The following is a 12,508-nucleotide window of genomic DNA, read 5'->3' as shown; positions in this document are numbered from 1 at the left end:
AGAGAAGAGCGAATTCGATTCGGTTCGGCCGATTCGCCAAATTTTCTGAAAAAATTCAGTTCGAATTGCATTAAAAGACTGTTATTTCGATTCGGCCGATTCGGCGAATTTTCTGAAAAAATTCAGTTCGAATCGCATTGAAAAAATGCTAGTTCCTTGCTGCAGAGAGCCGATTCGACAAATTTTCTGAAAAAATTCAGTTCGAATCGCATAAAAAAAATGTTATTTCCTGGCTGCAGAGAGCCTTTTAAGTAGTATAGAACACTGCCTTGCAGTAACAAACATAGAGTCTGCTGTGGTAGTGAAATAATACTGAGAGTCAGTATGACATGCAGAAGACAGGTGTCACTCTTATATTAACTGCACACTTCACTTATTTGGGCAGTCACGGGGCCAACACTGACCAAATAACTCAAGTATGAACTCAGCATTACAGGTCGATGTTAGCGCGAAGAAGAAGCGCACCCCTTTTACACCGTCGTCAGCGGATTCCACATAGATGTCTACAGAACCTGTTCTATTAAATGCTTATACAAGTAGAGCCGTCTGACAGAGTGGAGAGGGTGTCAGCAGTAAGTATGTGTAGACGTCACTAACTATTTTTCCCTTCCTCTAATCCGTCAGAATAATAACCCACAAAAAACAGATCCTGTCTGTGGAGAATCCGCCTTCACTCAATCAGCATTTGGTCAGTAATCCATCAGTATTGCTATTGCTGAAAAAAACCAGGAGTGGATCCAAAACCGAGATGACACGTGAATGGAATATTTGCATGTCTTCTGTGTTTTGCACCCACTCCTGCTTTTGGCTACCAAATCATAAGCCAATTCTGATGGGACCTTACAGGCCTTACAGCTGCTACACAGACAGGATCGGTTGTGCGTCTCATTTTTCCTTCCTTCAGATCAGAAGAAGGATCAAATAAATTATGATGTCAGCCAGGCCAAAAGGCAAAATAGTGGCCCAGTCATGAATTGGGGAGGGTGGGAACAGCATGAGAAGTCCACAGAGTAGCCCTATGACATAGTGATGAGGAGGAAGCAGCATGAGGAGGCCACAGAGCGGCCCAATGACAGAGTCTGGAGGTGGTGGCAGCATCAGGAGAAGGCCACAGAGTAGCACAATAACAGTGTGGAGGTGGCAGCAGCATCAGGAGGCCACAGAGTGGCAAGGTAATATAGTGTGTAGGTGGCAGCAGCATCAGGAGGCCACAGAGTGGCAAGGTGACATAGTGTGGAGGTGGCAGCAGCATGAGGAGGACACAGAGTGGCAAGGAGACATAGTGTGGAGGTGGCAGCAGCATCAGGTGGACACAGAGTGGCAAGGTGACAGTGTGGAGATGGCAGCAGCATCAGGAAGCCACAGAGTGGCAAGCTGACATAGTGTGGAGGTGGCAGCAGCATGAGGAGACCACAGAGTGACCCGGTGACAGAGTGGAGAGGTGGGTGTCAATAACCGTAGCCGTTGACGATGGTGGGTGTAAGAAGGAGCACTTGGTGTCAGTTGTGTGGCATCAGGCGGGTGGCAGGCTAGCAGCATCAGAATAGTAGCTAGCTGAGACAGATAGCCAGAAGAAACCGGTCTCTTTTGTCAAAGTGTTGGTGCGGCACCATGGATGATTTAGTCTGTTACATCAGGCATTGGTGTCACGGTGGGGAGTGGAGAAAACCCCACATCGTGCGGTGTCAAATGGTAAAAGGGTATCAGCGTGGCTAAAAGGATTAATAAGGGAGCAGGTCACCTCCTACAGCGTCCCTAATCTTCTCCCTGACTCCTCACCGTATGAGCGGACCCCGATGGTAGGACGGCTCATACTCTGGATTCCTAGAGACCCTGAGTCACCCTGGTAATCCCTCCCCAAGGAGCTGGGAAGAGACGACCTGTTCATCCCAGTCATGGAGGAACAGGAGTCTCTATCTGAGGCCAGGCTGCAAGGAGAGGGGAACACATACAGCATATGAAGTTGGCAGGTAAGCGAAACCCATAACACACTTACCTGCCACAGCCACACTGACTGAAACCCGTGCACAAGTGCTGCTGTCCACACCAACATTAAAGGACACAGCACAAACCACAACCACACAGGAACCCAGGACATCCATAGCTGCATTAAACGTGAGACAGGGGAATGTCTAGCAAACATGCTGGACACCAAACATCACCAGCCATGTAACACAACACAAGACATACAAGACCCTGAACATAACTCACGCAAACCGAAAAATAAGAAGGTAAAGAGACACCATTATAACATCAATGACCACAAGGGTGGCCCTCACTGGACAGATGGAAAGACCCTGGAACAGTGAACCACCAGCATACACCAAGGCTGGAGGAACACTGAGCTTCAGGCATCCAGCAGAGGCTAAATAGCCCAAGCAGCCACACTCACACACACATACACCCAGTGTTCACAAAACACTAGGAAGGGAATTAACCCTTCCAACACCAGACAGAGGAAGGAAGCCACTTAAAGGGGAAGTGCACACACAAGCATACCAAACCATACGTTACCACCGGCAACAGCATGCGTGGCAACCATGTCACAGCAATCACCCAGAGGGCCAAGACACTGCCACCGCATTCTCTCACAGCAACACGTTGCCGCGGGCAACCTTAAGTGTGGCAACAGTGTCACAGCGCAAACCAAAGGCCGTGACAATTGGTGGGTGGAAATACTGGCTGATCCACGCCTAATTCATCTTGACAAAGGTCAGTCCCTCCACATTTTGGGTGGACAGGCGAGTTCTTCTTGGGGCAACTATTGCCCCCGCCACATTAAACACCCGCTCTAATACCACACTACTGGACGGGCAGGACAGCTTTTCCAGAGCAAAATCCACCAGTTGCAGCCACAAATCCAGTTTGGCTGCCCAGTATTCCATTAGATCTTCAATTATGGCTGGCAGGGTGCTCTCCAAGTATGCCAGCACCTGCTGGTTCAGGTTCTGCTCCAGGTCTAGATGCTGCTGCTGGTGAGTAGTTTCTTCACTATGCGGGTGAAGAAAGCTGCTCATCAGCGACTCTAGACTCAGGCTGCTGCTGATGAAGCTGGTACTGCTCCTGCCACCCCACCCCTCCCCAGCAGCCATGGCAGTGGAATATGAGCGCAGTGGGCCTACTCGGTCAGACCTGCGAGAGGATGGACGATGGCGCAGATAGGCAGCGGCCAACTGACTACATAGGATGTCTCTATAGTAGTTCAGTTTGTCCTCCCTCTCAGTAGGTGTTAAAAAGGGTCCCATTTTGGACTGGTAGCGAGGGTCCAACAAGGTGGAGAGCCAGAAGTCATCCCTCTGCCGAATGGTGACAATTCGGCTGTCACTACGCAAGCAAGTAACCATGCATTGGGCCATTTGTGCAAGTGACTCGGAGGGACCCCCTGCCTCCATCTCCACTGCATACTGCCACGGTGTGACTGGGTCCTCTGCCTCCTCTTCCTCATCACCCTGTAGCTCCTCCGGCTGCTCCTGCTTCTCCTCTCTTGTCACCTGTGTAGAAAAATCACCCATTTTGCTACATATTGCTTGTGCTCCAATGTCCTCCTCCTCCAGTTCAGCCCCCACAGAGCTCATGTGGCCGTCAGATCTAGGCGGCAAGTCTCCAGTGCCCTGAACAGCCAGATTTACCAGCATCTGTTCCAGGAATGACATTCCAGTTCTGTTCTGCCCCCCTGCTTAAGGGAAGTGGAGTTCCCCACGCCCTGCGGCAAGGGAGGGAAAAACCAGTTAGATCCGGTGTGTTCCAGCTCTCCCTGCAAGGGGAAGGCTGTGTGCATAGGAGCTCCCAGAAAACAGAGATCCCAACCAAGGCTTCAGGCCTTTGCTGAGGCCCAAAGCAACCTTCCCAGCCTGAGTCCCTTACCTCAGCTGATGACCAAGAAAGCAGCCATCTTCAGAACTATCAGATCTCCAGGAAGAAACCACCATTCCCTGCGAGCAGTCCTGTAAGTACAGATTCCAAATACAAGGAGAAGATAAGTACCTCCATAGCTAGTCAGGCCCAAACAAAGCAGAAGATAGACAGAGCAGAAGACAGATACCTGCCAGATTCTATAGGCGTATGTACTAGATGCAGAATATATGGATATAATTCCTGCCACATATTGCCAATACCTGCTGGGACCCTAGACTATTGCTGTAACATTGTATGGATCTAAAGCTGCATATAATAACATCAAGTAAAGACAAGTTGGACCCTATTTGCTGTGTGGAATTCCGTCATTCCTCCATTACTCCTATTTACAACACTCAATTTTGTTGCATGTGAGCCAGGATACAGGAGTCCAGCCGTACTACAGGTAGGAGACACCGTTGACACAATACAGAGACAATATTCCCCTCTGGCATTCCTAACCTAGTACATGAGCCATACCATCTTAAAGGGCCCTTTTACAGTACCTGCGCAAGCTGCAACTGGCGTCACAAACTTAGTTACACCTAAATCTGACCCACATCATAGCAGCCCCAATGACCCAGTGTCCTGCTCATTGCAGAAGATTTCAGGAACTGTTTGACAACCAGATTGAACACGTGTGTCATGCAGAGCGCATGACTCAGCCCTTATTTATCCTCCTCCCGTCCGCCCATAGGATATAAACGTCCGGGAGGTGGATCTCTATTTCTGAATGGACGTTCCAGAACGTCCGTTCAGAAACTGCAGCTGCATGCTAATCGTGCAGCTGCTGATCGGGTTGCCCGCTGTCAGTGACAGCAGGGCAATCCAGAGGGAAGGCAGGGACAGTGCCCAGGTGTCCCTGCCTTCTGGATCGCTGCATACACAGTGCTCACCGAGCGCTGTGTATGCAGAGCAGGAAGCGCTATGCGACATGACCGCCGGGACCGGAGAGTGCAGGAGATGTGTGAGGTCTTTCAGAGACCTCGATCAGCCCTGCACTGAGGCTGTACAGCGCAGTATTACGCTGTACAGCCTCTCTGGGGGGTGCATTTCTTCTGTAACTGGGGCTACTATGTCAGCCCCAGTTACAGGAGAAATCAACAGTAGAAAAAAAAAGAAAAAGTGAAGTAAATGTCCCCCAGAGGTCTTGTATGACCTTATGGGGGACGAAAAGTGTAAAATAAAAAATAAAAAAATAAAGTGTTGAAAAAATAAAATAAAGAAAAGGTTTCACATGTAAAAAAAAAAATTCCCCAAGTAAGGGATAAAAAAAAAAAATTTAAAATAGAAAAAATAAAATAAAATAGACATATTTGGAATTGCCGCGTCCGTAAAAACCAGCTCTATAAAAATATCACATGACCTAACCCCTCGGGTGAACACCGTAAAAAAAAAAAAAAAACTGTGTCAAAACAAGCAGTTTTTGTCCCCTTACATCACAAAAAGTGCAACACCAAGTGATCAAAAACGCGTATGTCCCACAAAATGGTACCAATAAAACCGTCACCTCACCTTATTTACGTCGGACTTTATGTTGCAGAGGCTGAAGGGAAGGGAGTGATGTTATTTACATGGGACTGTATCTTGGAGGAGAGTGCTGTTATTTAGGTCATGTGACAGCAATTTAAGTAGCGTCCATATATAGCCAATTCTAACCAATTGCAGTCTATGCGGCTGTTCACACGGCTGTTTGTTTGTTTAAAGGTCTAGTAAATAGCGGCCAACAAAAAATAGGACGTCCTATTTTTGCCCATGAAATCGATGGGGCCATTTTTAACAGCCGTCTAGACAGGAGCATGCCCGTTTAACAGCTGTTCAACCAATAATTACCAGACAGAAATAGTCGCAAAAAACCCGACCCACAAGGAGACACAAATGTCGCCAAAAAATGAACGTGACTTTCACAATTATAAAAATCAAAAAGCTTTATTAACAGTACATACATACATAATGGTAAAAGGCAGCACAAAGGCGGGACACACAGATAAGGAACAGGACCCAAGGAGGGGCTGGGAGATCAGCACACCAGAAGACAGGGAAAAGGTATAGAAACGAAAGAAACATCAAGACGCCTCATGGCAAAAAAAGCCCCAAACAAACTGCAATGAAGGCAAATGTGACGACAGTAAGGCTTGGTGAAAAAACAAGAAAAGCATACCCTGTGTGGTGTGTCGAACTCTCGGCCGCCTCCTGACCCAACGCCGTTTTGCCAGTGACCTGGCTTCTTCCGGGGATGAAGGGTAGGGATGGCAAACCTGTGGCTCCCCAGCTGTTGCAAAATTACAACTCCCAGCATGATCAGTCTGCCTACAGCTATCAGCCTACAGCAGGGCATGGTGGGAGTTGTAGTTTTACAACAGCTGGAGAGCCGTAGGTTGGGCCTATTCATAGAGATGGTATTAATGACCTATCTGACTTTAAATCGCAGCAGCAAAATTCTGGCAGTACGTCTCCATGAGAACATGCTCTAAACAAAGTAGTACATAATGTTTTATTTGTTACTTCTGTAATCGTCCTGGCCTGAAGACTAGACTGAGTGAAATGTTATTCATGCCACGCAGTGAACGGGGCAAAATTAATAATGCAAAAATCAATGTGGAATTGGTCTTTCCCCCCAGAAGGAGTTAATTAAAGTTAATAAATATGTTATATGTACATAAGAATGTACACGGAGTAGCTTCTGTTTTTTGGGGGGACCCATTGAAAAGAATGGTTCTGCATACGGTCTGCAAAAAAACAGAACGGATATGGAAAGAAAATACGTTTGTGTGCTTGAGCCCTTAATGACCTAAAACTGTCTGACCATGTAGGGGTTAAATAAAAGTTGTTTCTGCCGGTGATGTTTTGGGATGTTGTGGTTGTTGACTCCTCCCTCAAACATTATGACATCATACACATTATATGCCTTGCCTGGTCCATTAAAATAAAAGCTGCTGCTGATTGTGATGTCACATCACAGAATGTTGTGGTTGCTGACTCCACCCCCGCACATTATGACATCACAAATATTATAAAAGAAAGAGAAGAGCTGACATTCCACAGAGAGCTGTAGTTGGTGTTGGAGGTAAGTTCGCTGTGTCCTCAGCTCCTGTTATGTCTGTCATCTCCTTCTATCATGTCTCCTCCTCTTCAGTAATGATTGCTTCTTTATTTTTCTTCTTCTGCAGATTTGGTTAGTGAATTGCGCAAGTTAGGTGAGTCCACCTTTCCTGTAAATGTACAATGTGACATCATGGGGTGCAGGTATAAGTGAGTTATTGGTACCACTGAGTGGGGTTGCAAGGTCATCAATATGTTAAAAGGGTTTTCCGGGATATTTTTATTGATGACCTATCCTCAGGATAGGTCATCAATATCAGATCGACAGGGATCCTACACCCAGCACTCCCGCCGATCAGCTGGTTGAAGAGAAGGCCACGCGCCGTGCCAGCGTAGCCTTCCCTTTATTGTTTACCTGCACGCCGTCGACATTGCAGCAGTGAGCAGGTGTAACTACAAGAAGCCGCCCCATTCACTTCAATAGGACGGTTTGTTTCTATTTAATTGTAATGCTCTAGTCCAACCTTAAAGGGAATCTATCACTAGGAAACTCACTGTTAAATTAGAAAGATATGTATTTCTCTTTGTCGCCTATCCACCTGTGTCTTACAGTTTGGCGTATTTAGCAGAATGGATATACTGTATATAGTGACTGAAGGGTGACACCATCCTTCATCCTCTGTGTGTTACATATCTGTACAGCAGAAAGACAGTGTCTTGGATTCTTATAGTTTTCATTATTCTTTACCAGATTTGAGAAAAAAAGAGGAGGAGGAGATAGGGGCGGTGGAGAGAGAGGAGGAGATGGAGGAGGTGAAGAGTCAGGAGGTGGAGATGGAGAGACAGGAGGAGGCTGAACATCTGATGTATGTATCACTGGTATAATAATATAAGATATTGTCAAGATCATTAACTGTTACCCCAGTATGTATAGTCTTTATTCTTCTGGATGTTACCTCACATTCTTCTATATAGAGAAAGCACTGAAGCGTTATCTGTAATCCATTGAATATGTGTAAAATTCCTAAACCCTAAAACTATAAATCAGATAAATACAGCCATATGATTGGTCAGTATATGCCACTATTTCTCATAATTAAGGCCAATTATAATATCTTTATGGATGTGACATATCTCATTGATATAATATTAATTGGCTATAACAAGAAAATATTTTTATACAAGATGTTTTCTCTCCAACAGAGAAGAAGAGAACAACATCGAGGAGGGGGATGATAATATTGTGGAGGAAGAAGGTTACATATTGGAGGAGGATGAGGGTGACATTGTTAAGGAGGTTAACATCATGGAAGAGGAGGGTAATATTCTGGAGGAAGAAGGGGAAAACATCTTGGAGGAGGAGATCATTGTGGAGGAGGAAGAGGAGGAGGAGGAGGATGACATCGCGGAGGAGCTTAACATCATGCAAGAGGAGGGTAATATTCTGGAGGAAGAAGGGGAAAACATCTTGGAGGAGGAGAGCATTGTGGAGGAGGAAGAGGAGGAGGAGGATGACATCGCGGAGGAGCTTAACATCATGGAAGAGGAGGGTAATATTCTGGAGGAAGAAGAGGAAAACATCTTGGAGGAGGAGAGCATTGTGGAGGAGGAAGAGGAGGAGGAGGATGACATCGCGGAGGAGCTTAACTTCATAGAAGAGGAGGGTAATATTCTGGAGGAAGAAGAAGAGGAAAACATTGTGGAGGAAGATGACAACATCATGGTGGAGGAGATGAGGAGAGATGGGAGAGGAGATGAGTAAGTATATAGTCAACATGGGCAATTTAAATACAAATATAAAAGACCCAATCATATTATACAGAGGATATAAAACATTGTGATATATACACAGCTAAAACATAGTGACCACTGGCAGGCACTAGCCATGCAGCAGATTGTACATTATAAGAATTATATGAGGGCTCATGTGGAGAGGAATCAGGAGAAGGCACACTGTTACATACATTATATAGATCAGTGACTGTTCCCCTAATATATCACCTCCATTATTCTGGATGTTACCCTACAATCTCCAATAGACAAAGCACTGTGACCTCCTCTGTAACTTCAATCTGCTGATAATGAAGAAAATACCTAAAAAGCTAAAAAAACCTATGAGACTTTTGCGCTGATTTTCATAAATTAAGCCAACTGTATCATCTTTATGAATATGACACAACCTGTATATATAATACTCATTGGCTGTTATAAGAAAATACTTTTATACAAGATGTTTTCCGTCAAACAGAGGCGAGGAGGAGAACATCGAGGAACAACAGATAAACGTGGATGGGGCATGAGATAGGTAAGTATCATGATAATATTATGTACATATATAATACACCCTATTATATTATACACATAGTGTAAAACATAGGGGCGCATAAACCTGGCTATAAACATAATCCACAGGAGGGCATCAGTCATTCAGCAGATTTCTTGAGTGACATAAGGGGATATGTGGGGTACAGATAATGAGGGGGTCCAGTTATTACACATGGGTGATGACTGATATAGAGCAGTACTGTTTAATGTATCAGTGTGTGATAATAGGAGGATAGTCAATGATTATAACCAGAGCTGTACTGTGTATTACAGACTGAGGAGGAATATATCGGACATAGAGCTGCAGAACATCAGGTAAGTTATAGGACAATCATAGGTAAACTGACAATGCTGGGACACAAAGATGCCTGACCAATGGTGTCCTAGGATATATATATATATATATATATATATATATATATATATATACTGTATATGTATAATGTTCTGTGTCCAACAGGGAAGAAGACGAAGGAGAGGAGGAAGAGGACGAGGAGGAGATGGATGGCAGGATGAATGGGTGAGCAGGGCTGGGACAAGGTATTTTGGTGCCCTAGGCACAGTAAGAAAATTGAGCCCCCCTCCCCCTATTCAATTTATAGTGACCTTATTTTATAATAAAGAGAATGAAACACACTTAAACAAAGCAGTCACAGGTATAACAAACCTATATCCAGTGACTAATTGGTGATGTCCCCACTGATCTGAGTTATTTCCTTTCCTTTTGTTCTCCATTTGGTCTAGATCGTTATGTCAATTTCTCTTGAAGACTGTATATTTCATACACCCCAAATCCATACAGACCCCAGGAAAAGACCCTAAATATAAACCCCAGGATTAAACCCCAAATCCATCCAGACTTAATATCAGACCCAAAATTCATGTAGGCCCCAGGATCAAACACTAACGGAATCATTTATCAAACAGATGTAAAGTAGAACTGGCTTAGTTGTCCATAGCAACCAATCAGATTCCACCTTTCATGTTCCAAAGGAGCTGTCAGAAATGAAAGGTGGAAGCTAATTGGTTGCTATGGGCAACTAAGTCAGTTCTATTTTGCACCAGTTTTAGTATTTTACCCCATGAATTAATAACTACCCACAGGATCAGACCCAAAATTTATTTGGCCACCTAAAACCTCCACCCCCTAATCGTAGACCTAAGACTAGACAAAAAAAAAACAACAACAACTCATCTCTCCTGTTTTGGATGCCCCTGCTGCCACTCTGGAAATTAGGCAGGTCTTTCTGCAGTGCTGTATAGCGACCTGACGTCACACAGAGTCAGCTCATGGTGTGCACCTATCCACATTACATCCTGAAGCTGTAAGCTGTCAGGACACTCCCACCCTGGAGAAGAGGACCAGGGAGCGGTGAGTAAAGGCATCGCTAGCAGTGCTACACTCATAACCACCACTAGAGACTGCCAGTCATGTAGCAGATTGCAGATTACAGGGCTGATATAATTGGGGGTATGTGAGGCATAGGTGATCAGGTACTCCAGATACTGGACTAGAATTACAGGTGGAGTCCTGGGGGGCTTGGCTCTTACATGTGTAATACAAAGGACTATCACCCTGTATGATGTATGGAGGAGATTTTTCCCTTTCCTCCATGTATTTATCTGATATGGGGGCATGTTATATATTATATTTCTTTGTCAGTGATTGACACTGGAACTTTATCTTATTTTATAGAATGCGGAGGATATTGGAGATGGATAACATCAGGTAAGTTATAGAACAACCATGGCTGCCCGAGGGGCCAGACATGGGGTGTCCTAAGAGCTGCATATATAATGACTTGTTCTGTCCAATTGCGAGGATAGTGATAGAGAGGAGGAAGAGGAGGAGCAAGTGGTGGAGGATGAAGAGGTGGAGGAAGTGGTGGCAGAAGAAGAGGTGGAGGAGGTGATGGAGGACGAAGAGGCGATTGAAGAGGTGGATGAGGTAGTGGAGGAAGACCAGGAGGGAGAAATAGAAGTGAATAACATTGACAGCACTGAGAGAACAAGGTGAGTGCAGACTCCATCTTTAATGAGCTGATTATATACAGACAGTATACACATATATAATGATTGAGGACCATGTCAGTGTACAGAACCATATAGACTGATCCTGGAAAGCATCACCACATGGAGCTGCTCTTATCTACTTGAATCTTTACTTTAGACCAAAACGTAGGTGGTGGACACCAAGGTGTCTAAGAAGATGCAGCGTGAGGAACAGGTGAGTCATAGTTAACCTTCAGTCTACCTGTAACTGCTACTAGAGGGAGCTCACTGCATAGGGGTTTATACAGCTCCTAGTGAATTCTATAATACTTCAGTAAGCACTGAGCTCCCCCTTCTCGCTACAGAAATAATGTATTTTATTTTGTTGAGCTGTCATGAACTGTGGAACGGAGGTTGTTTTTGGGACACTGGGACCCCACTGTGTTTGACCATCCAGGGAATTGTTTGACAATCAATTCTTATCTTTCCAAACAGCATCAAAAAGAGCAGCAGCAACAGATTAACAAGGTAAATACAACACTTTAGATGACCCCCTTTACTTCTTCTATTCGGGTAAATCCTGCTAATAGTTTAGGGTCTGTCATCAGCACCCCCTCCTATTACTCAGCGCAGAGAGACATTGCAGAGAACCGCTCTCACTTTAAACGACAATTAGGTCCCTAGTGGGAACACTTACATTTGTAGAAACATTTCCTTTAGTAATACCATCTGATTGTGTATGTGTGTGTGTGTGTGTGTGTGTGTGGGGAGAGGGGGGGGGGGGGCAGGAGGACCACTGTAATCAGTTCATATCTCTAGGACCTGTCCCATGGTTTTCCATTAGAAATGACTCCAGTTCCCCCTCTCCTCACCACCAAACCAGTCCATCTATCTCTCTAATGTCCTCGATCTTATCTCCTGCAGATTCCTTCGGGTCTTGTGCTGTTGTTTCCAAGCTGACAACAGAATAAGAGCTTTGTAACATCTCTGGTCCTCAGCATCACCTGAAGAAAATCGCCCTCAATCATGTCCCGCTGTCCTGGCATATCAAGGAAGAAATATGTGTAATAGAAGACAGAATATAGAAATCTGATATAATTAGAAAAAATGTATATAAAGAAATAAAACAAAATAATCATAATTGTGTTCTTAGTTTCCAAGTCCATAACATTCCCATTCATGAAATGGTTAATGGAGTATAAGTGACGACGGAACCGTCTTCTGCAATATCAATATGTCTGACATTACATGTGAA

General features: G+C 44.8%; 1 protein-coding gene across 1 annotated transcript in view; it reads left to right on the top strand.

The window, feature by feature from the left end:
* LOC121002404 (proline-, glutamic acid- and leucine-rich protein 1-like) overlaps positions 1–12,508 on the top strand; it is a 69,273-nt gene that overhangs the window by 21,195 nt on the left and 35,570 nt on the right. Inside the window, exons 3-4 of the mRNA XM_040433862.1 lie at positions 11,432–11,488; positions 11,749–11,781. Coding sequence (XP_040289796.1) covers positions 11,432–11,488; positions 11,749–11,781 — 90 coding nt within the window. The remainder of the gene's footprint in view (positions 1–11,431; positions 11,489–11,748; positions 11,782–12,508) is intronic.

The sequence above is a fragment of the Bufo bufo genome, chromosome 5 (genome assembly GCF_905171765.1).
Source record: "Bufo bufo chromosome 5, aBufBuf1.1, whole genome shotgun sequence".
NCBI lineage: Eukaryota > Metazoa > Chordata > Amphibia > Anura > Bufonidae > Bufo > Bufo bufo.
This window is presented reverse-complemented; position numbering and strand designations above follow the sequence as displayed.